This window comes from Carcharodon carcharias, chromosome 18 (genome assembly GCF_017639515.1).
Source record: "Carcharodon carcharias isolate sCarCar2 chromosome 18, sCarCar2.pri, whole genome shotgun sequence".
In the NCBI taxonomy this organism is placed as follows: domain Eukaryota; kingdom Metazoa; phylum Chordata; class Chondrichthyes; order Lamniformes; family Lamnidae; genus Carcharodon; species Carcharodon carcharias.
This window is the reverse complement of record NC_054484.1, coordinates 82,140,033-82,165,109: the sequence shown is the minus strand read 5'-3', so window position 1 is coordinate 82,165,109 and position 25,077 is coordinate 82,140,033. Positions and strand designations below refer to the sequence as shown.

At 41.4% G+C, this 25,077-nt stretch overlaps 1 protein-coding gene across 3 annotated transcripts in view; it reads right to left on the bottom strand.

Moving 5' to 3' along the window:
* Window positions 1-25,077, bottom strand: part of vwa8 (von Willebrand factor A domain containing 8) — a 474,906-nt gene that overhangs the window by 254,124 nt on the left and 195,705 nt on the right. For all 3 annotated transcript variants that reach the window (XM_041211497.1, XM_041211500.1, XM_041211499.1), the window contains 2 exons: window positions 6,245-6,322; window positions 4,081-4,196 (listed from right to left, as the gene is read on the bottom strand). In XM_041211497.1, the coding sequence (XP_041067431.1) occupies window positions 4,081-4,196; window positions 6,245-6,322 (194 nt within the window). The remainder of the gene's footprint in view (window positions 1-4,080; window positions 4,197-6,244; window positions 6,323-25,077) is intronic.

Here is a 25,077-nt window from a genome sequence, read left to right as displayed (position 1 = left end):
CTTCCGGACTGAATATTGAATCCAACAACTTTAGGTCGTGAGCTCCCTCCTCCATCCCCATTCTGTTTCCCCCTTCCTTTTTTTTCCAATAAATTATATAGATTTTTCTTTTCCCACCTATTTCCATTATTTTTAAATATTTTTAAATCTTTTATGCTCTCCCCACCCCCACTAGAGCTATACCTTGAGTGCCCTACCATCCATTCTTAATTAGCACATTCGTTTAGATAATATCACCAACTTTAACACCTATGTGTTCTTTTGTTCTATTGTTGTTGACATCTTTTGATGATCTGCTTCTATCACTGCTTGCTTGTCCCTACAACCACACCACCCCCCCACTTCTCTCTCTCTCTCTCTCTCTCTCTCCGCCCCCTCCACACACCTTAAACCAGCTTATATTTCAACTCTTTCTTGGACTCGAACTCAAGTTCTGTCGAAGGGTCATGAGGACTCGAAACGTCAACTCTTTTCTTCTCCGCCGATGCTGCCAGACCTGCTGAGTTTTTCCAGGTAATTCTGTTTTCATTTTGGATTTCCAGCATCCGCAGTTTTTTTGTTTTTATCAATTTAAGAGTTTATAGCAAAGACATGAATCCCAGTCTGCAAACAACATGTATCTGGACATTACAGGCTTGCTGCACACACCTATCTCAAATGGATGAGGTGCATGGCTGCCATAGCAAGGCAAAGCTTCTCAATAGTTGTATGTATTTGTAAAATTGATCCAAATTTCTGTATCAAATGTCAAATATAAAACACCTAAAATCTTTTCATAGAATCATACAGCACCAAAGGGGTCCATTCTACTTGCCGCGTCTGTGCTGGCACTTTGAAAGAACTATCCAATTAGTTCCAGAGCCCTGCTCTTGTCCCACCCCTCTCTACTTATCTCTACTTATTAAGTAATTATCCAATTCCAATTTGAAAGTTTTTGAATTATTGAATCTGCTTTCACCACTCTTTCAGGTTGTATATATCAGATCATAACTCTCTGGGTAAAATACTTGTAGTGTTAATGATAGTGAAACTCTGCATTCATTGTCAATACTCCATTAAAACTGACAGCAATTTCTGGAGCTCTCATGTGCAGAATAATGTGGGAATCCAGAAATTGCTGGCAGTGATTCTACATTCCTCCAGAGGGTGGACTCCAAACTGTAATCCCTAAGAAATCAATGATTTGATGAAAACTTTCATTTTTATGTTTTAATCTCACTTTAAAAACCCTGTAAAAAGTTACCCCTTGGCCTTTAGTGGCGTACTAAGTTCATAATTACTGCTGAATACAATCAGTGGCCCTGAAAATCTAGTTTTATATTTGTGGAATGCCAAATTTCTCCATTATTTAAAAAAAATCCAGATAATTTTAATGTTTTTAAAAGTTTGCCTATGATATTTTAGCTTCTATCTTATTCTAATCATAACGGTTTATTTTGCTGTCTGAAAATTTAAAGTGAAAGCAATGATAATCAGTGTTTTCAAGTTCCAGGTTTTCTGTGTGAGAATACTTCAGTATGAATGGCTGCTTACCCTCATATCACTGCTTGCTGGATGCCTGGAGGTCCCTTGATCCTTGATGTGGTACCAAATTTAAATTGCTGTTTAGGGAAGGGGAAATCCATGCCACAAAGCTCACTGAATCTTATGAGCAGCTTTTGGAGTCAGTGGCGAGCAAAATTGCTTTATCACTGAACACAAAATCCATCCCAATGTCTCAATTCCACTGGATTTTTGACAATTACCTTAAATCTTGTGTCCTCTAGTTACCAACACTCCTGCCACTGGAAACAGATTTCCCCACAATCTACTCTACCAAAAACTTTAATAGTTTGGAACACTTCCATTAAATCTGCCCCCTCCTTTAAGCTTCTCTGCACCAATGGGAACAATCCTAGATTCTCCAGTCTTTCAAGTTTATCACATTTTGTCAACATAATTGATATAAAATAATGACAAGTTGTGAAAAATTGTATTTATTATAATACAATTTTCTCAGTTTTACACTGGCATCAGGAGCAGGAAAAGATTTTGAGAGCCAAGCCTGCCCCTTTTTAATTCATCTCAAGCCCACTGACCTGCCTCCTATTTTCCTTCATTTGTTTCCTTTGCAGAGACAGATTTCCACCTCCTGAACCCATTTACACTATTCATTCCAACAGACATCCCAAGTAAATATTTATGCTTTGACTAAAATGAAAGCCTCTCATTCCTGGAGTGTCCAAATTTTTAATGTGTATCACCTGGTATTCAAAAACTTTACATACTGAGCAAATATCTGGATCAATTTTTAAGCCCTCTTCATAAACTGAGCACTGAATTCACTCAACCTCCTGCAATGTCCAATTATCTCCTGACTGGCCTTGCATCCGCCATCCTCCATAAACATCAGCTCATCAAATGCTCTGCTGCCCATACCTGAACTTACAGCAAGACCCGATCATCCATCACCCCTGTGCTCACTGATCTACACCAGCTCTGTCTGGCGAAGCCACAAATTTAAAATTTGCATTCATTTTTTCAAATTCCTCCATCTATCTCTGTACCTCCTCAAACCCTACAACCCTCTGATTCTGGCCTATCATCCTCAATTTCCATTGCTGTGGCCATGCCTTCAGTTAGCTAGGCCTAAGGTCTGGAATTCCTTCCCAAACGTCTAAACTGTCATCTCTTCTCCTTTCAGACACTCCTTAAAACTTGCCTCTTTGACTAAGCTTTTGTGTCCTATCCTAATATCCCCTTATATAGCTCAGTGTCAAATTTTGTCCAACAATTCTCCTCTGAAATGTCTCGGGATGTTTCACTGTATTAGAGGCGTTATAAAAATGCAAATTGCTGTATCTTTAGAGAATATATGTTAATGGTCAGTTTTAACCATTGTGCAGTAGGAGTGGTTCCACCAGTCTAATGCTGAAGAACCTCAGTGGTAATTCCAGCCATTGTTTTTAAATTAAACTTTTCTCCCTTCCTCTCTTAAAGGCACAAAATTACATTTCAGCAATTCCCCGAGGGGACCAACAGCCCTTCAGAACCCGACATAATTCACACATGCTCCTGGATGGTGACTGTGGACAATTCAACCATAGCTAGCATGCTTCAACTTCATATCAGTTGCAGTCTTCTCTCCCCAACCTGACCCTGAAAGTGACTGTAAGGTCTTTTAGCACCACTCTGGCTACGATCAGCTGACTCACTGTGTATTAGGAATCAACAGAAAGGCCTTCACCATCTGTCAGCTTCAATGCCAACAGACCGTTACCTAATCAGCCATCAAGCAAACCCGTTCATATTCTTGTGAACTTTTCTGAGGTAATCTCAAGGTCTTCACTATGTTTTTAAAAAGCAAGGCTGATTTCATTAACCCTTTATCACAGTTTAAAATCCCTCCCCCACCCTGCCAAATCATCACGGTTTTCTGCTTCTGCACCCAGAATGGCAATATCTTACATTAAATCATAACTTTAATTAAAAATTCATGCAGTAACTAGAATAAATGCTTTTACCTAACTTGTAGGAATTATTTTTTAAACCAACATTACTTTCAAAATTAATAACCATATTTTGATCATCCAACTATTTCTGTAGAGTATTCCTGTATCTCCTCGGCATTGTACAGAGTGGAACACTGGGCAATGCTGGGTAAAAATCCTGGAACTCCTTTCCTAACAGCACTGTGGGTGTACCTACACCACAGGGACTGTAGCGGTTCAAGAAGGCAGCTCACCACCACCTTCTCAAGGGCAATTAGGGATGAGCAATAAATCCTGGCCTAGTCAGCGGTGCCCACATCACATGAAAGCATAAAAAAAAACACTGCACACCCAGAATGGATCCCACCTCACACTCCCTCCATTTAGATTAATGGAAGCAAATCAAGCAGCCTCCATCCCAGCCCCTTGCATGTGACTCCCTCCCCCCAACTCAATATTCCTCCCTGTATTCTGCCAAAACATACAAAAATTCTGCCCATCATTGTTTAAGTGAAACTGAATGTGAGCAATACTGAGAAGAGCTCAATAATGGCCTCTAAAGTGGGTGAACATTGGTTAACAGGCGCATAAGAACAAAATGGCAGGCTACCTGGAGAGACAGGCTTTATTTACAGCATGGTACAGACTTTCTTCTGGATAGTGCGAGAACCGGCTGCAGATTCGGAGTAACTGTCGTGTGGAAAGTGATGAAGCCAGAGACAGCGCCTGAAAGGACAAAGTAAACACATGATCCAGTATTAGCAGCCATTTCTCCTCTCAAAGCTTTCAGGGTTACTTTACAATTGAAGAAGACTGCAAAAAAATACCTATTGAAGAACAATTCTGATCTAAGATTACTCTGCAATGACATTCTTTCAAACGTGAAACAATTTGGAGTGTTAAGGGCATAAAGAATGTCTTTCATGTCTTTCAAGGTATCCCAAAGCATTTTTACAACCAATGAAGTACATTTTTTGAAGCACAGTCACTGCTATAATGATGGAATAGTATCAGCCAACCTGCTTAAAGCAAGCTCCCACAAACAGCGATGTGATCAGCTAATCAGTTTTTGATGTTGGTCAAGTGATAAATACTGGCCAGGACACTGTGGAGAACTCCATTGCTCCTCTTTAAAATAGTGCTATGGATCTTTAAAGATCACTTGAGAAGGTTGACAAGTCTCAGCTAACATCTCATTTGAAAGTTGGCACCTCCATCAGTGCAGCACTCCCTCAGTTCTGCACTGAAGTTTTAGCTGAGATTTTTGTGTTCAAATCTCTGGGGTGGGACTCAAACCCACCTTCCAACAAGAGTGATTGGCTGGCTGATAAATTGTGTTGTAAATGCTTGATTTGTTTGATCCCTATTCTGAAACACAGTACTTCCTCACTTTTCTGAGATGGTAAACCTCTTCTTCACCTCCTGATCTTTTAATTTCTGCAACCAAATTGATCTAGAAAATAATCCATTCTGGAAAACAATCTAGTGAGACACCAGTGAGACAAAGAATTCCTTCAGGCATGAATATTTTAGGATGTAGGAACATAGGAGCAGGAATAGACCACCCAGCCCCTCGAGCATACTTAATAACTGAGCCACCACAGGCCTCTGGGATAGAGAATTCCAAAGATTCGCCACCCACTGAGTGAAGAAATTATTCTTCATCTCAGTCTTAGATGGCCCACTTCTGATTCTGAGACTGTGACCCCCTGGTTCTAGACCACCCCCCCCCCACCCACCACTGAAGGGGAAAGATCCTTCCTGCATCTGCCCTGTCGAGCCCTCTAAGAATTTTATACAGTTCAATGAGTTCACCTCATCCTTTTAAACTCTGGAGAATACAGGCCCATTTTCCTCAATCTGTCTTCATAGGACAATCCCGCCAACACCTCTATGGCCAGTATATCTTTCCTTGGGTAAGGAGACCAAAACTGTACACACTACTCCAAGTGCGGTCTCAACAAGGCTCTATACAACTACAGCAAGTCTTACTTACTCCTGTATCCAAATCCTCTTGCAATACCATTTCCCTTCCTCATTGCTTGTTGTATCTGCAGGTTAGCTCTCAGTGACTCGTAAACAAGGACACCCAGGTCCCTTTGGACACCTGCACTTCCCAACCTCTAACCATTTAAGAAATACTCTGCATTTCTGTTTTCTCTACCAAAATGGATAACTTCACACTTTTCCACATTATATTCTATCTGCCATGTGCTTGACCACTCACTTAGCATGTCTAAATCCCCTTGAAGCCTCTGCATTGTCCTCACATCTCTCATTCCCACCAAGTTTTGTGTCATCAGCAAACTAATCAGTAAACTTTGGAAAACTATGAAAGTGGACGATAACACAAAACTCTCAAACTTAAAACAACTCCTTACCAATGCACAAAAAGGGCAAATAAATATCACCAGGCCCATCAAGCCAACCAAACCACCTAACCATATGACCTGGGAGATGCAGAAAAACAGTTGCTACTAATCAAGCAGGACTCTGGGACAGGTTTCTCTCACTTCCCTAAACTGTAGGGCAAGGCACTAGTCCTTCACAATTAATATCCATTCAAGTATTCCTCATTAAAACAAACCTCCTCTACACAGTGTATCATGGCCAGCCTAGTTCTGGTGAAAGGTCAAGACCTGAAAATGTTAGCTTTGTTTCTCCCTCCACAGATGCAGCTCAGTATTTCTAGCATTTTCTGTTTTCATATTCTGACCAGCTGTCTGCTCATGGTTTGTTCTACTTGTATGATTTTGTGGCTAAGTTGAACTTACTGTAGGGTCGCTGGTCTGCCGAAGCTTGTGAGTAAAACGCAACAGCTGTGCAACAGCCTCTTTCGGGACATGCGGAATCTGCAAGGACAAGACAAGATGTACCAACAATTTTCCAAGCAGGTAGAAAGAACTTGGATTTATACAGTAGCTTTCAGAACCTCAGGATGTCCCAAGCCACTTTACAGGCAATGGAGTACTTTTGAAGAGTAGTCACTGCTGCACTGTAGGAAATGTGGCAACCAAAATTGAGCACAGCACAATCCCACAAACAGCAATGAGGTAAGGATCCGATTATCTGTTTTTTGATGCCATTTGCGGGATAAGTATTGACCAGGACACAGGGGAGGAATCCCCAGCACTTGGCAGAATCACAGAATTGCACCAGCTCTCCAAATAAGCAACTCACTAGTACCAATCTCCGCCTTCTCCCTGTAATCCTGCACATTCATTCTTTTCAGATAACAGTCTAATTCCCTGTTGAATGCTCCAGCTGGACCTGCTTCCACCACACTCTCCGGCAGTGCATTCCAAACCCTAACCACTTTAAAAAGTTTTTCTCATATTACCTTTGCTTCTTTTGGTACAGATTTAAAACCTGTACTCTCTCCTTCTCAATTCTTTCATGAGTGGGAACAATTTCTCTCTATCTACTCTGTCCAGAACCCCTCATGATTTTGAATACCTCTATCAAATCTCCTCTCAACATTCTTTTTTCCAAGGAGAAGTCTTAACTTCTCCAATCTATCTTCATAACTAAAATGATACTTCTTTGAATAATATCTTATTCATTCTTCTCGTTATTTCTATTCTTATCTTTAAATTCTGTAAATAATTACAGTTGAAATACCAACTCTGACTCAAATACTTGTCTCCCATTTATAACTAAGAAGTTACTATTTAAGTACATTTAAATGGCGGAGTTTATACAGTCCTTGTGCAACTTCAGATTTTAATAACTTTGGATATATTCAAGATGTAAAAGGCCAATGAAAACATAAATGTTGGTAATGCTGTGTTAATGATTGTGAAACTGATTGAAAATAGTGACAATAGAGGTAAGGTCAACTGTTGGAAAAACATCACAAAAGATAGCGATTATGTTGAAGTCTAGAAATTTGAACTGAATTATGTGAAAATTTTATGAATTATGTTTTTATACCCCATTTACAGTTTGTTTCTATTACTTACACTGCATTCAAAATTGTGTAGGTTTTGTCAGGTATTATGAAAAATTAAGGAAACTGCGTCTATGACTTGAAAACAGAGGCCAAATTACATCAGAATTCATTGGTCCAACGATTTCCTGCCTTCCATCCCACTGGACCTAAAAATTGCTGGTGAGCCAGAAGGCTATCCCAGCGGCAAGGGTCAGCTTCGCTGGAAGATCACCCCCTTCTTTAGGGACCGCCCCCCACGCACCCCCCCCAACCCCGCACCATGCCTGATTGGTCCCAGCAAGCCCTGACCCCCAACTATCTTTACCCCAATGGTCATTGCTCCAGGGGCTGCTGCAGTCCCAAAAGTGGTCAATGCTCACCGTGGTGCTGCTAGGACTGAAGACCTGCCAACCCTTTGATGGGCCGTCAGCTCTTGGAGGTGGGACATCCTGCCTCAGAGGGGCAGAAGCCATTAGTTCAGTCAACTATTGCCTGAACCATGTAAAGTGCAGTTGTGGCTTCCAGGGCTGGTGGAGGCAACCTTGCTGATGACCTTCCAGCCAGAAGGTGGGGCCGATACCGCCACATGGTCTTCACTCGCTGAGTGCAACCGCAGAGGAGATCAACGAGTGTGTATTAGCAAATCACTCATGGTGTTGCTCATGTTGAATTGGAAGACATGCTGTATAATAAGGGTGGCAGCTGCTGTGTGTTCTTGTTGTCTTTTAGTTCTCAGATGTTGTTAATAATCACACTTCAAGGTTCTAAAGATCAGGAACTCTTATGTTTAATTTTGCCATGCTGTCCGGTTCAAAAGTAAAAACAGATTAAACTGATCCTCTACACATCACTTCAGTCTCTGGTCCAGCTGTGAAGTGTGGCCCCCGGATTAACTTACACGTAACATTAGTTCCTAGAAAAGTAGTTCCAAGTTATGTACAGAAATTTACATACGAACATCCAAATTAGGGGCAGGAGTAGGCCATTTGACCCTTCGAGCCTGCTCCACTGTTCAATAAGATCAGTGTTGATCTGACTGTAACCCACATACTCCTATAACATTTCATCCCCTTGCCCATGAAGGATCTATCTACCTGTGCCTTAAAAATATTCAAAGATTCTGCTTCCATCACATTTTGGGGAAGTACATTCCAAAGACTCACAATCCTCAGAAAAAAAACGTCCTCATCTGTCTTAAATGGGTGACCCCTTATTTTTAAACAGTGACCCCTAGTTCTAGATTCTCCTTTAAGAGGAAACATCCTTTTCACATCCAACTTGTCAAGGCCCCTGAGGATCTTATATGTTTTGATCAAGTCACCTCTTACTCTTCTAAACTCCAGTGGATACAAGCCTAGCCTGTCCAACCTTTCCTCAAAAGACAATCCACTTATTCCAGGTATTAGTCTAGTAAAATTTCTCTAAACTGCTTCCAAAGCATTTATATCCTTCCTTACTTAAGGAGACCGATACTGTACACAGTACTCCAGATCTCACCAATGCCCTGTATAACTGAAGCATAACCTCCCTACTTCAATTCGATTCCGCTCGCAATTAATGATAACATTCTATTTGCTTTCTGAATTATTTGCTGTACCTGCATACCAACCTTTTGTAATTCATGCACTGAGACACCCAGATTCATCTGCACCTCAGAGCTCTGCAATATCTCACCATTTAGATCATGTTTCTTTTTTATTCTTCCTGCCAAAATGGACAATTTCACGTTTTCCCACATTATACTCCATTTACCAGATCTTTGCCAACTCATTTAACCTATCTATATCCCTTTGTAGTCTACTTATGTCCTTTTCACAAATTACTTTCCTATGTATCTTCGTGTCATCGGCAAATTCATCAATCACACCTTCGGTCCCTTCATCCAAATCATTTATATAAATTGTAAAAAGTTGAGACCCCAGCACCGATGCCTGTGGCACACCACTTGTTATATCTTGCCAACCAGAAAATGACCCATTTATGCCTACTCTCTGTTTCCTGTTAGCTAGCCAATCTTCTATCCATACCAATATGTTAACACCCACACCATGAGCTTTTATTTTCCACCATAATCGTTGATGTGGCACCTTATCAAATGCCGTCTGGAAATCTAAGTGCAGTACATCCACCGCACGTTATTTCTTCAAAGAACTCCAGTATCACAGAATCTCAGTGCAGAAGAGGTCCTTTGGCCCATCAAGTCTGCACCAACATGTGAGAAACACCTGATCTACCTACCTAATCCCATTTTCCAGCCCTTGGCTCATAGTCTTGAATGTTATGACGTGCCAAGTGCTCATCCAGGTACTTTTTAAAGGATGTGAGGTTGCCTACACCACCCTCCCAGGCAGCACATTCCGGGCCGTCACCACCCTCTGGGTAAAAACGTTTTTCCTCACATCCCCCCTAAACCTGCTGTCCCTCACCTTGAACTTATGTCCCCTCGTGACTGATCCTTCAACTAAGGGGAACAGCTGCTCCCTATCCACCCTGTCCATGCCCCTCATAACCTTGTACACCTCGATCAGGTCGCCCTTCAATCTTCTCTGCTCCAATGAAAACAACCCAAATCTACCCAACCTCTCTTCATAACTGAAAAGTTTCATCCCAGGCAACATCCTGGTGAATCTCCTCTGCATTCCCTACAGTGCAATCATAATGTGGCAACCAGAACTGCACACAGTACTCCAACTATGGCCTCACCAAGGTTCCATACAACTCCAACATGACCTCCCTACTTTTGTAATCTATGCCTCAACTGATAAAGGTAAGTGTCCCATATGCCTTTTTCACCACCCCACGAACATGCCCCTCCGCCTTCAGAGATCTATGGACACACACACCAAGTCCTTTGTTCCTCAGAACTTCCTAGTGTCATGCCGTTCATTGAATACTTCCTTGTCAAATTACTCCTTCCAAAGTGTATCACCTCACACTTTTCAGGGTTAAATTCCATCTGCCACTTATCTGCCCATTTTATCATCCCATCCATATCTTCCTGTAGCCAAGACACTCAACCTCACTGTTAACCACCCGGCCAATCTTCGTGTCATCCACAAACTTACTAATCTTACCCCCCACATAGTCATCTACGTCGTTTATATAAATGACAAATAATAGGGGACCCAGCACAGATCCCTGTGGTACACCACTGGACGCTTGCTTCCAGTCACTAAAGCAGCCTTCTGTCATCACCCTCTGCTTCCTACAACTAAGCCAATTTTGAATCCACCTTACCAAACTACCCTGTATCCCATGTGCATTTGCCTTCTTTATAAGTTTCCCATGTGGGACCTTGTCAAAGGCTTTGCTGAAATCCATATAAACTACATCAACTACACTACCCTCATCTACACACCTGGTCACCTCCTCAAAAAATTTAATCAAATTTGTTAGGCATGACCTCCCTCTGACAAAACCATGCTGATTACCCCTGATCAAACCTTGCATCTCCAAGTGGAGATAGATTCTCTACTTCAGAAATTCCTCTCCCTACCACTGACGTGAGGTTTCCCTACCACTGACGTGAGACTCACTGGCCTGTCGTTCCATGGCTTATCTCTATATCCCTTCTTAAATAGCGGAGCCACATTAGCTGTTCTCCAGTCCTCTGGCACCTCCCTCATGGCCAGAGAGGAATTAAAAATTTGGGTCAGAGCCCCTGCAATCTCCTCCTTTGCCTCCCTCAGCAGTCTGGGACACAAATCATCCAGACCTGAAGATTTGTCCACTTTTAAGCATGCAAATACCTTGTTACTCCCTATATCAATTTGCTCAAAACCTCACAGTCTCTCTCCCCGAGTTCGATACCTTCATCCTCTTGGGTGAAGACAGATATGAAGTATTCATTCAACACTGTAGCGATATCCTCTGGCTCCACCCATAGATTGCCACCTTGGTCCCTAATGGGCCCTACTCTTTCCCTGGTTATCCTCTTCTCATTGATATACTCATAGAATATCTTGGGATTTTCCCCACTTTTACCAGCCAGAGTTTTCTCATTGCTCCCCTCTTTGCTCTCCTAATTGCTTTCTTAAGCTCCAGTCACTTTCTGTACTCCACTAATACCTCCGCTGATTTGCTTCCCTTGTACCTGCTAAAAGCCTCTCTTTTCCTCCTCATCGTATTCTGAATATCTTTGGTCATCTAGAGTAAATTGGTTAAACATGATTTCCCTTTCACAAAAGCATGTTGACTCTGCTTGATTACCTTTAGTTTATCTAAGTGCCCTGCTATAACATCTTTAATAATAGCTTCTAACATTTTCCCTTTGACAGATGTTAAGCCAACTGGCCTGTAGTTTCCTGCTTTCTGTCTCCCTCCCTTTTTGAATGAAGGAGTTACATTTGCTATTTTCCAATCTAATGGGACTTCACCAAATCGAGGGAATTTTGGAAAATTAAAACCGACTTCTTCTAAGACCGTTGGAAGAAGTCCATCAGGATCCAAGGACTTGTCAGCCCACAGCTCTAACAATTTGTTCAGTACCACTTCCCTGGTGATTGTAATTCCCTCCCTCCTTTCCATTTCCTGATTTACAGCTATTCTTGGGGTGTCACTCATATCCTCTACAGTGAAGACTCATGCAAAATACCTGTTCACTTGATCTCTCCTTTTTTTTCATTATTAATTCCCCAGATTTATTTTCAACGGGACCAACACTCACTTGGGTAACTCTTTTCTGTTTTTAAGTATCAATAGAAACTCTTACTATCTGGCTTTATATTTCTAACTTGCTTTCTCTAACTCTAACTTTTCCTTTCTTATTAATCTTTTAGTCATTCTCTGCTGTTTTTTTTTTAATATTCTGTCCAATCTTCTGACCTGCCACCCATCTCTGGGCAATTATATACTTTTTCTTTAAGTTTGATACTGTCCTTAACTTTTTTAGTTAACAATGAATGGTGGATCCTCCCCATGAAGTTTTCCTTTTTCGTTGGAATGTATCTATTCTGTGTATCCTGAAATATCCCCTTAAATGTCTGCCATTGTATCTCTGTTGACCTATCTCTTAACCTAAATTGCCAGTTCACTTCAGCTATCTTTGCTTTCATGCCCTCATAATTGCCCTTGTTTAAAATATTGGTCTTAGACCCACTCTGCTCTCCTTCAAACTGAATGTAAAATTAAATCATATTATGATTGCTGCTATCTATGGGTATCTTCACTATGAAGTCATTAATTAATCCTATCTAGTTGCACAATACCAGCTCTAGTATAGTCTGCTCTCTGTGCCAAGGTGCAGTTCTCAGGAACTATCCCTAAAACATTCTATGAATTTCTCATTTAGGCTATCAGTCCATAATCCGCCATGATTATCGCTGTATCTTTCTGACAAGCTCTCATTATTTCTTCCTTTACAGCCCATCCTACTGTGTGGTTAGTGTTAGGGTGCTGTACACCACTCACACAAGTGGCTTCTTGCCTTTATCATTTCTCATCTCTACCCAAATCCCTTCTACATCCTGGTTTCCTGAACTTAAGTGATCCCTCTCAATTATGCTAATACCATTATCAATTAACAGAACTACCCCTCCATTTTTTTCCAGTCCTTCTGTCCTTCCTAATTGTCATGTACCCTTCAATATTCAGGCCCCAATCTATGTCATCCTGCAGCCATGTCTCTGTAATTTATAGATAATACAACAATATATAACAATAGTGGTAAAGTATGACAGGAAAAGTGTGACAGAAACTCAGTGTGACACCAGCAGGAAGTGCATGATAATCAAAAATGTTTTAATATAAAAACCAGTGGAACTGACACCAGAGTTCTGTCAACTCAGTTGTTTCTTTGCCATGTGCAAATTAACTGTCAAAAGTGCCTGCCTGGCAAATGACTTCAGAGCCAATTCATTAGCAGTGAAGCATTTTGCAAGTTCCTGAGGGTCTGAGAGGCACAATATAAACTCTTACTTCTTTTCGTAGCACTTGCTATGATCTCCAGGGAATCTCAGGTGTCTGATCAGCCACTAGCATAATAACCTAAGAAATAGGACCAGGAGTAAACCATATGGTCTGTCAAGCTTGCTTCACCATTCAGTACTATCCTGGCTGATGTTGGGTTTCAATTCCACTTTCCCTCTTGCTTCCCATATCCCCTGATTCCCCAAGAGACTAAATCTGTCTATCCCAGCTGTATTCAACGATGGAGATTCCTCTGGGGTAGAGAATTCAAAAGATTCACAATCCTTCTGGTGAAGAAATTTCTCCTCATCTCTGTCCTAAATGATCAGCCCCTTATCCTGAGACCATGCTCTCGTGTTCTAGATTCTCCAGTACAGTACAACAGCAGCAACACTAAGCAGGAAAACAATTTTGCGCTGACACCAAACGATGTACAAGAGAGCATATCCAATCTTCAACAGATGACAATGACTGCTCGTGTGCCAGGTACATTGGGGGCCATGTTGCTTAGCTACAACTGACTGGGACAGACTCAGCACAGTAGCTGGTCTTTTCCTGTCCATCTCTTTTTATAAAGGTTCAGCTTCCAATTCTTCTGCTGGAAAGAAGGACCAGAATGGGAGCACAAAGTGGCAACAACAAGGCATGAGTGTGACAAGGAACGAGTGCTAAGTCAGGAATTTGGTACAGATGGGAATTCGGTGCAGGGGGAAGAGATGCTGCATTTAATAGCCCTTTCAAGCACTCGTAGCTGGTGAGTGTTCTTCTTTTGTTGCCAAGCTAGGAGATTTGCTATTACTTTAGCTGTGTAAATTAATAACTCATTGACTAGCTAGATAAATAAGGTTACACAGACATGGCAAGAATGGTAGTGTGCTGTGATTGCAATTGGATCCTCTTCCACTCCAAGTTCATCTCCAGCTGCAAGAAAAAGGTTTAACCCTTTCACCAGGCAGACAACACTTTCAAGCTCCTGGACGCCGCTACAGGGAACAGTATCTATCTATCCCCTGACTATATCATCCCTATCAGTACCATATTCCATTTCATTCTCCCACCCCCACCTCCCCATTCGCATTCTGGAAATCTGAAACACATTGTAGTCTTGGACAACTATATCTGTGCTAAGTCTCTGCAGCTTGAGCAACTTCAGCTCAGAGTTGCTGAGTTGCAAATATTATGAAGCATCAGGGAGGGAATGAGTAAATTTAAAAAAGTACTTTTTAAATCCATTTTACGGGATGTGGGCATTACTGGCTGGGCCAGCATTTATTGCCCATTCCTAATTACCCATGAGAAGGTTGTGGTGAGCTGCCTTCTTGAACCACTGCAGTCCATGAATAAAATAATTCAGTAATTAATTAAAGTACACAAGTATGTCAGGACAGGTGATGTGTCTTGGCTGCATCATGTGGGAGCTCCTGGGCACCAGTGTTATCCAGGGCAAGCACGCCTGCAGTAAAGTGTCTGCGGCTTGAGGAGCTTCGGCTCAGAGTCATTGAACTGGAGGCTGAGCTGCAGACTCCCCGACACATCAGGGAGGGGGAAAGTTACCTGGACACTTTGTACCAGGAGATGGTCACAACTCTTCAGCTGGTTCTTCAGATTTGGAAGGTGGTCAGGAACAGGAGGATGTGACTGCAGCTGAGACAAGTAAGGGGACGCAGGGGGCAGGATTGCAGGAGTATCAGCCTGTGCAATTGTCCAATAGGTTTGAGGTTCTTTCAGCTTGTTTGGACGAGAGTGGGGGCTGCAGGGTGGATGAGCTGACTGACTATGGCACAGGAAGCCATTCAAGTGGGGGAAGCACTAAGGAATGTAGTGGTAGGGGACAGCACAGTAAAGGGGATTGACACTGTTCTCTGTGGCAAGGAGCGAGAGTCCAGATGGCGATGCTGCCTGCCCGGTGCCAGGGCTCGGGACATCTGCTCAGGGCTGGAGAGGAACTTGCAGTGGGAGAGGGAGGACCCAGTGGTCATGGTCCATGTAGATACCAATGACATAGGCGGCACGAGGAAGGAGGTTCTACATGGTCAGGGAGAGGACCTAGGCACCAAATTAAAAAGCAGAACCTCAAACGTTCCTGGATTATTACCTCAGCCACGTGCAAATTGGCATAGGACAAATAAGATTAGAGAAATGAATGTATGGCTCAAAGACTGGTGTGGGAGAAGTGGGTTCCGGTTCATGGGGCAATGGTATCAGTACTGGGGAAAGAGGGATCTGTACCATTAGGACGGTCTGCACCTGAACCATGCTGGGGCTGGTGTCCTTGCAAGCCACATAAGTAAAGATGTAGAGAGGGTTTTAAACTGAATAGTGGGGGCAAGGGATCAAATTTGGGAAGATGTGGTAAACCAAAACGTAGAGACAAGGCAACAGAGAAAGATACCAATATGGGAAATGATAGACACACTGTGACAGGAAGGAATAGAGAACACAAATCTAACAGTAAATCAACAGATGAGACAAGCGGTTATAAAAAGAATAAAAGGATAAAACTAAAAGCTCTGTATTTGAATGCACAAAGTGTTTGAAACAAAACAGATGAACTGATAGTGCACATAGAAATAAATATTTGATAGCCATTACGGAAACATGGCTGCAAGAGGACATGGATAGGGAACTGAATTTTGAAGGGCACAGGATATTTAGGAAGGATAGGAAGTGAGGAAAAGGTGGAGGGGTGGCTCTGTTAGTTAATGATGGTATTAGCACAATAGAGAGCATTGACCTAAGCTCAGGAAACCAGGATGTGGAAATGGTTTGGGTAGAGATGAGAAATGGTATAGGCAAGAACTCACTTGTGGGAGTCATGTAGAGGCCTCCTAAATGTAACCACATGGTAGGGTGGAGCATAAAGGAAGAAATAATGGGAGTTTGTCAGAAAGGCACGGCGATGATAATGGGGGATTTTAATTGGCATATAGACTGGAAAAGGCAGATGGGCAAAGATAACCTAGATGAGGAGTACATAGAATATTGTTAGGATGGTTTCTTAGAACATCATGTTCTGGAACCAACCAGAGAACAAGCTATACTAGACCTGGTAGTGTGCCATAAGATGGGATTAATTAATGATCTTAAAGTGAAGGCACCTTTAAGAAGCAGCGATCATAATATGATTGAATTTTACCCTCAGTTTGAGGGAGAGAGGAATGGGTCCGAGACTATGTTTTTAAACTTAAATAAGGGCAATTATGAAGGCACAAATGCTGAGCTAGCTATAGTGAATTGGCAAATTATATTAAGGGATAGGTCAATAGAGATGCAGAGGCAAACATTTAAGGGGGTATTTCAGAATACACAAAACAAATACATAAACAGATAGTAAGAAAAAGTCCAAGGGACAGACACGCCATCCGTAGTTAACTAGAAAGGTTCAAGATAGTATCAAACTTAAAGAGAAAGCATATAATTGTGCAAAGCCAGGTGGAAGGTCAGAAAATTGGTTAGAATATAAGGAACAGCAAAGGATGACGCTAAGATTAATAAGGAGGGAAAAATTAGAGTACGTGAGAAAGCTAGCTAGAAATATAAAAACACATAGTAAGAGTTTCTATAAATATTTTAAAAGAAACAAGTTAACAAAGTGAGCGTTGGTCCTACAGAAAGTGAGTCTGGAGAAATGATAATGGAAAATAAGGAGATGGCAGATGAAATGAAAAGATATTTTGCATCAGTCTTCACTATAGAGGGTACAAGTGATATCCCAGAAGCAGCTAAAAATCAGGAAATGGAAAGGAGGGAGGAACTCAGGGAATTTACAATTACCAGAGAAGTAAAGTGGTACTGAGTAAATTGTTAGAGCTGCAGGTTGACAAGTGCCCAGATCCTGATGGACTTCATCCTCAGGTCTTAAAAGAAGTGGCTGGAGAGATAGTTGATGCATTGGTTTTAATTTTCCAGAACTCCCAGGGAAGATCCCATTAGTTTAGAAGGTAGCAAAGGAGGGAGACAGAAAGTGGGTAACTACAGGCCAATTAGCTTAACATCTGTCACAGGGAAAATGTTAGAAGCTATTATTAAAGCCGTTATGGTAGGGCACTTGGATAAGTTCAAAGTAATCAGACAGAGTCAACATGCTTTTGTGAAAGAGAAATCATGTTTAATCAACTTATTAGGGCTCTTTGAGGAAATAACATGTGCTGTGGATAAAGGGGAACTGATGGATGTACTGTACTTAGATTTCCAGAAGGCATTTGAGGTTATTATATAAAATAAAAGCTCATGGTATAGAAGGTAGCAAATTGGCATGAATGGCTGGCTAACAAAAACAGACAGTAGGCATAAATGGGTCTTTTTCAGGTTGGCAAGATGTAGCGAGTGGTGTGCTACAGGGATCAATGCTGGGGCCTCAACTGTTTAAAAGTTATATAAATGACTTGGATGAAGAAATGGATGCGATGGAAGCCAAATTTGCTTATGACACAAAGATAGGTAGGAAAGTAAATTGTGAAGAGGACATAAGGAGGCTATTAAAAGATATAGATAGGGTAAGTAAATGGGCAAAGATCTGGCAAATGAAGTATAATGTGCGAAAATGTGAAATGTCTATTTTGGCAGGAAGAATAAAAGAGAAGCATTTTATCTAATCATGAGAGATTGCAGAGCTCTGAGATGCAGAAGGATCTGGGTGTCTTAGTGCATGAATCGTAAAAGGCCAGTATGCAGGTACAGCAAGTAATTAGGAAAGCTAACAGAAGGTATGTAATAGAAAGGGTGTTAAAAGAAAATGATTAGTGAAAACAAATGTAGTTCCCTTACAGTCTGAAACGGGAGAATTTATAATAGAAAACGAGGAAATGGCAGAGCAATTAAACAACTACTCTGTCTTCATAGAGGAAGATACAAATAACTTCCCAGAAATACTAGGGAACCAAGGGTTGAGTGAAAAGGAGGAATTGGAGGAAATTATTATTAAAACAATAATGTTGGAGAAATTAATGGGGCTGAAAGCAGATAATTTCCCAGGGCCTGATAATCTACATCCCAGGGTACGAAAGGAGGTGGCCATGGAAATAGTGGATGCGATGGTTGCCATCTTCCAAAATTCTGTAGGTTCCGGAACAATCCCAGCAGATTGGAGGGTGGCAAATTTAACCCCGCTATTTAAAAGAGGGAGAAAACAGTGAATTACAGACCGGTTAGCCTAACCTCAGTAGTAGGGAAATTGCTAGTCTATTATAAAAGATGCAATAACAGAGCACTTAGAAAATATCAATGGGGTTAGACAAAGACAACATGGATTTATGAAAGGGAAATTATGTTTGACAAACCTACTGGAGTTTTTTGAGGATGTAACTAGCAGAATAGATAGGCAAGGACCAGTGGGTGTAGCGTATTTGGATTTTCACAAAGATTTTCATAAAGTCCCACATAAGAGGTTTGTGTGTAAAATTAAAGCACATGGGATTGAGGGTAATGTATTGGCATGGATTGAGAACTGGTTGGCAGACAGGAAACAGAGTAGGAACAAATCTTTTTCAGAGTGGCAGGTGATGACTAGTGGGGTACTGCAGGGATCAGTAGTTGGGCCCAGTTATTCACAATATATATCAATGATTTGGATGAGGGAACCAAATGTAATATTTACAAATTTGCTGGTGACACAAAACTTGGTGGGAACGTGAGCGATGAGGAGGATATTAAGAGGCTTCAACACGATTTAGACAGGTTGAGTGAGTGGGAAAATACATGGCAGATGCAGTATAACATGGATAAGTGTGAAGTTATCCACTTCAGTCGGACAAACAGAATGGCTGAGTATTATTTAAATGGTGGTAGATGGGGAAATGTTGATGTACAAAGGGACCTGGGTGTCCTTGTACACCAATCACTAAAAGCAAGCATGCAGGTACAGCAAGCAGTTAAGAAGGCAAATGGTATGTTGGCCTTCATTGCAAGAGAACTTGAGTACAGGACAAGGATGTCTTACTGCAGCTGTACAGGGCCTTGGTAAGACCACACCTGGTGTAGTGTGTGCAGTTTTGGTCTCCTTACCTAAGAAAGGATATACTTGCCATAGAGGGAGTGCAGCAAAGGTTCACCAGACTGATTCCTGGGATGGCAGGATTGTCATATGAGAAGAGATTGGGCCAACTAGGCCTGTATTCACTTAAGTTTTGAAGAATGAGAGGGGATCTCATTGAACCATATAAAATTCTGACAGGGATGGAAAGACTGGATGCAGGGATGATGTTTCCTCTGGCTGGAGGTTCTAGGACAAGGGGTCACAGTCTCAAGATACAAAGTAGACCATTTAGGACTGAGATGAAGAGAAACTTCTTCACTCAGAGGGTGGTGAAACTGTGGAATTCCCTGTGCAGGCCAAGTTACTGAATATATTTAGGAAATAAATAGATAGATTTCTGGACTCTAAAGGTGTCAAGGGGTATGGGGAGAGAGCAGGAGTACAGCATTGAGATAGAGGATCAGCCATGATCATATTGAATGGCGAAGCAGGCTCGAAGAGTTGAACAACCCACTCCTGCTCTTATTTTCTATATTTCTATCTAATGTTATCATTTATTGTGAGGGGAATTGAATACAAAAGTAGGGAGATTATGCTTCAGTTATACAGAGTACTGTACTGGTCACCTTATTTCAGAAAGGATGTAAATGCATTGGAAGCAGTTCAGAGAAGGTTTACCAGACCTGGAATGGGCAGGTTGTCTTATGAGGAAAGGGTGGACATTTTAAGCTTGTGGATTCCGCTGGAGTTTAGAAGAGTAGGAAGTGACTTGATTGAAACATAAGATCCTGAGGGGCCTTGACAAGGTGGATGTGGAGAGGATGTTTCCTCTTCTGGGAGAATTTAGAACTAGGGGTCACTTTTTAAAAATAAGGGGTCACCCATTTAAAACTAAGATGAGGTGAATTTTTTCTCTCAGAGGTTCATGCATCTTTGGAATTCTCTTCCTGAAAAGGCGGTGGAAGCAGAATCTTTGAATATTTTTAGGGCAGAGGTGGATAGGTTCTTGATAAGCAAGGGTTATAGGGGGAGGTGGGATGCTTTGAGGTTACTATCAGATCAGCCATGATCTTATTGATAAAAACAAAAAACTGTGGACGCTGGAAATCCAAAACAAAAACAGAATTACCTCAAAAAACTCAGCCGGTCTGGCAGCATCGGCAGAGAAGAAAAGAGTTGACGTTTCGAGTCCTCATGACCCTTGTTCTGTTGAAGGGTCATGAGGACTCGAAATGTCAACTATGATCTTATTGAATGGCGGAGCAGGCTCAAGGGGCCAAATGGTCTACTCCTGCTTCTTGTTCGTCTGCTCATATGAAAGCAGAGCTAGCTAGCTTGAACTGGCAAATGAGATTAAGGGATAGGTCAATAAAGGTTAAGTGGCAGACATTTAAAGGGATGTTTCAGAATACACAGAATATACACCTTCCAATGAAAAAGAAAAATTCCAAGGGGAGGACCCGTCATCCATGTTAACTAAAAAAGTTGAAAACAGTATCAAATTTAATGAAAAAGCATATCATTGCGCAAAGATGGGTGACAGGCCAGAAGATTGGAAAGAATATAAAGGACAACAAAGAATGACAAAATGATTAATAAGGAAAGAAAAATTAGAGTACGAGAGAAAGCTAGCTAGTAATATAAAGATGGAAAGTAAGAGCTTCTACAGGGAGCCATTCAAGTGGGGGGAGAAAAGAGAAATGTAGTTGTAATAGGGGATAGCATAGTTAGGGGAATAGATAAAAGCAATAGATACTGTTCTCTGCAGCAATGACAAAGAAGGCTGTGTTGCCTACCCAGTGCCAAGGTTATGGAGATCCCTTCTGGGCTGGAGAGGAACTTGGAGGGGAAGGATCCAGTTGTCATGGTCCATGTAGGTACTAACAACATAGGTAGGACTAGGAAAGAGGTTCTGCTGAGTGACTACGAGCAGCTTGGGCCTAAATTAAAAAGCAGAACCACAAAGGTAATAATCTCTTGATTACTACCTGAGCCACGTGCAAATTGGCGTAGGATAAATAAGATTAGAGAGGTAAATGCGTGGCTCAAAGATTGGTGTGGGAGAAATGAGTTCTAATTCATGGGGCACTGGCACCAGTACTGGGGAAGGAGAGAGCTGTTCCATTGGGATGGGCTTCATTTAAACCATGCTGGAACCAATGTCCTGGCGAATCCTATAACTAGGGTTGTAGATAGGTCTTTAAACTAATTAGTGTGGGGGGTGGGGGTAGGGTTCAATTGAAGGAAAGTTTAAAAAATCAAAAAGAGAGAGCAGAGGTGCAGGCTAATGAAGAGGAAAACGATAATCCAAGTGTGACATTAAGGGGCAGATATATAAGCAGATGAGTGTAGCAGAAATTAGAACCAGAATGAGTAATAATGGTAAAAAGTCAAAGCTTAAGGCTCTTTATCTGAATACATGCAGCATTTGTAACAAGACAGATGAATTTACGGCACAAATAGAAATAAATGAATATAACTTGATAGCTATTACAGAGACGTGGTCGCAGGGTGACCAAGACTGGGAACTCAATATTCAAGGGTATTCGACATTCCAGTAAAAGAGGCAAAAAAGGAAAAGGAGGTGGGGTAGCTTTGTTAATAAAGGAAGGTCTCAGTGCGGTGGTGAGTAATGATATAGGTGCAACAGATCGTGATGTGGAATCAGTTTGGGTGGAAATAAGAAGTAGCAAACGGAAGAAGTCACGGGTGGGAGTCACCTCTAGCCCCCTGAAGAGTTGCCTTACTGTAGGACAAAGTATAAATCAGGAAATAATGGAGGTGTGTAAGAAGGGCACTATAATTATCATGGGTGATTTTAATCTGCATATTGATTGGACAAATCAGATTGGCAGAGGTAACATGGAAGACAAATTTGTAAAGTCCATCAGGGGTTGTTGCTTAAAGCAATACGTTGCAGAACATACCTGGGAACAGCTATTTTAGATCTAGTGCTGTGTAATGAGGTAGGATTAATAAGAGATATTGTAGTTAAGGATCCTTTAGGGGGGTAGCAATCACAACATGGTAGAATTTCAAATTCAGTTTGAGGGCGAGCAACTTGGGTCTCAAACCAGTGTCTTCAACTTAAATACGGGCAATTACAGAGGTATGAAGAAAGAGTTGTCTGAAGCGGGCTGGGAAAATAGACTAAGGGGAAGTTCAGTGGATGAGCAGTGACAGACATTTAAGCAGATATTTCATAATGCTCAGCAAAAAATTTATCCCGGTCAAAAAGAAGTGTTTGATGAGAAGGATGAACCACCCGTAGTTAACAAAGGTGGTCAAGGAGAGTATCCAATCAAAAACTAAGGCATGCAAAGCGGCAAAAACTAGTGGTAGACCAGAGGATTGAGAAATTTTTAGGAACCAGCAGCGGAGGACTAAAAAGCTAATAAAGAGGAAGAAAATTGTTTATGAATGTAAATTGTCAAGAAATCTAAAAACAAATAGTAAGAGCTTCAACAGGTATATAAAAAGCAAGAGCGCTTGCTTGCTCAAGTGAGCGTGGGACTCTTGGGGATGTGACTGGAGAACTGATAATGGGGAAGAGGGAAATTGTTGATAATTTAAACCAATATTTTGCATCGGTCTTCACGGTGACGGACACTATAACTATCCCAAAGATATCAGGTAAGCAAGGAGCTAATAGGAAGAAAGATCTTGTAACAGTCTCTATCACGAGGGACAAAATATTTGACAAACTAATGGGACTAAAGATAGACAAGTCGCCAGGACCTGATGGCCTGCATCCAAGAGTTTAAAAGGAAGTAGCTGCAGAGATAGTGGAGGCATTGGTCAAAATATTCCAAAATTCACTGGATTCCAGGAGGGTCCCAGTGGATTGGAAAACCGCTAATATGCCGACCCTGCTCAAGAAGGGAGACAGATAAAAAGTAGGGAACTACAGGCCAGTCAGCCTAACATCTGTCATTGGGAAAATACTAGAGTCCATTATTAAGGAAGAAATAGCAGGACTTTTAAAAAAGCTTAATGCAAACAGAGTCAACATGGTGGTTTTGTGAAAGGGAAATATTGTTTGACAAATTTGCTAGAGCTCTTTGAGGATATAACAAGCAGAGTTGATAAAGGGGAATTGATAGATGTAGTGTATTTGGATTTCCAGAAGGCATTCGATAAGGTGCCACATAAAAGGTTATTGCACAAGGTAGGAGTTCACAGTATTGAGGCTAATGCATTAGCATGGATTGAGGATTGGTTAACACACAGGAAACAGAGAGTCAGGATTAATGGGCCTTTTTCAGTTGGAGGGATCTAACTAATGGAGGGTCACAAGGATCAGTCCTTGGGCCTCAATTATTTACTACCTATATTAATGATTTGGCAGAGGGGGCACAATATAATGTATCTGAATTTGCTGACAATACAAAAATAGGTGGGAGGGCATGTTGTGATGAGGTCATAAGGAATCTGCAAGGGGATATAGATAGGTTGAGTGAGTGGGCAAAAATTTGGCAGATGGAATTTAATGTAGGAAAGTGTGAGGTGATGCACTTTGGTAAGAAGAATCAAAAGGCAGATTATTATTTAAATGGAGAGAAACTCCAAAAAATGCAGCACAGAGGGATATGAGTGTTCTTGTGCATGAAATACAAAAAGTTAATATGCAGGTGCAGGAAATAAGAAGGCAAATGGAATTTTGGCCTGTATTGCTAGAGGGTTGGAGTTTAAAAATAGGGAAGTCTTGTTATAACTGTAAACTGTACAGGGTGTTGGTGAGGCCGCAACTGGAGTACTGTGTACAGTTTTGGTCCTCGCATTTAAGAAAGAATTGGAGATTTCAAAAGAGATTCACTCGGCTAATTCCTGGGGTGAAAGGGTTGACTTATCAAGAGCGGCTAAACAGGCGAGGCCTTTATTTATTCGAGTTTAAAAGAATGAGAGGTGATCTTATTGAAACGTAAAAGATTCTGAGGGGGCTTGACAGGGTAAATGTTGAGAAGATGTTTCCACTAGTGGGAGAATCTCAAACTAGGGGATATAGTTACAGAATAAGGGGACACTCATTAAAAACTAAGATGCGAAGGAATTTCTTCTCTCATGGGGTACTGAACGTTTGGTATTCTCTAGCCCAGAGAGCTGAGGAGGCTAGATCACTGAAAGTATTTGAAGAGGAGGTAAACAGATTTTTGAAATATCCGGGAGTTGAAGGCTATGAGGAGCTGGCACAAAAGAGTAGTTGAGGCTTGGGGCAGATCAGCCATGACCTTATTGAATGGCGTAGCAGGCTTGAGGGGCCGAATGGCCTATTCCTGCTCCTATTTCTTATGTGTCGCGTGGTATGCCACAGGGATCGGGTGCTGGGGTATGGTTGCTAAATTTGCTGATTACACAAAGATAGTTATGAAAATAAGTTGTGTAGAGGATATAAGGAGGCTACAAAGGGACATAGTTTAAGTGAGTGGGCAAAGATCTGGCAAATAGAGGATAACATAGACAAATGTAAAATAGTCCATTTTGGCAGGAAGAATTAAAAAGGAAGCTTATTATCTAAATGGAGAGAGATTGCAGACCATTCAGGATTCCAGAGATACTGATGCAGTCCGTGTCCACATACAGCAAGGCCTGGCCAAAATTCAGACTTGGTCTGATAAGAGACATTTGTGCCACACAAGTGCCTGGGAATGACCATCGCCAAAATGAAAAAAATCTAACTCCCCTTGGGGATGGTTATTTCAGCATGATATGTTTAACGTAATGTGGTTATTTCAACCCAAGAAAAGCAAGTAATAGAAAAACACAAAGTACACTTCGGAGGTGCGACACCCTGAACT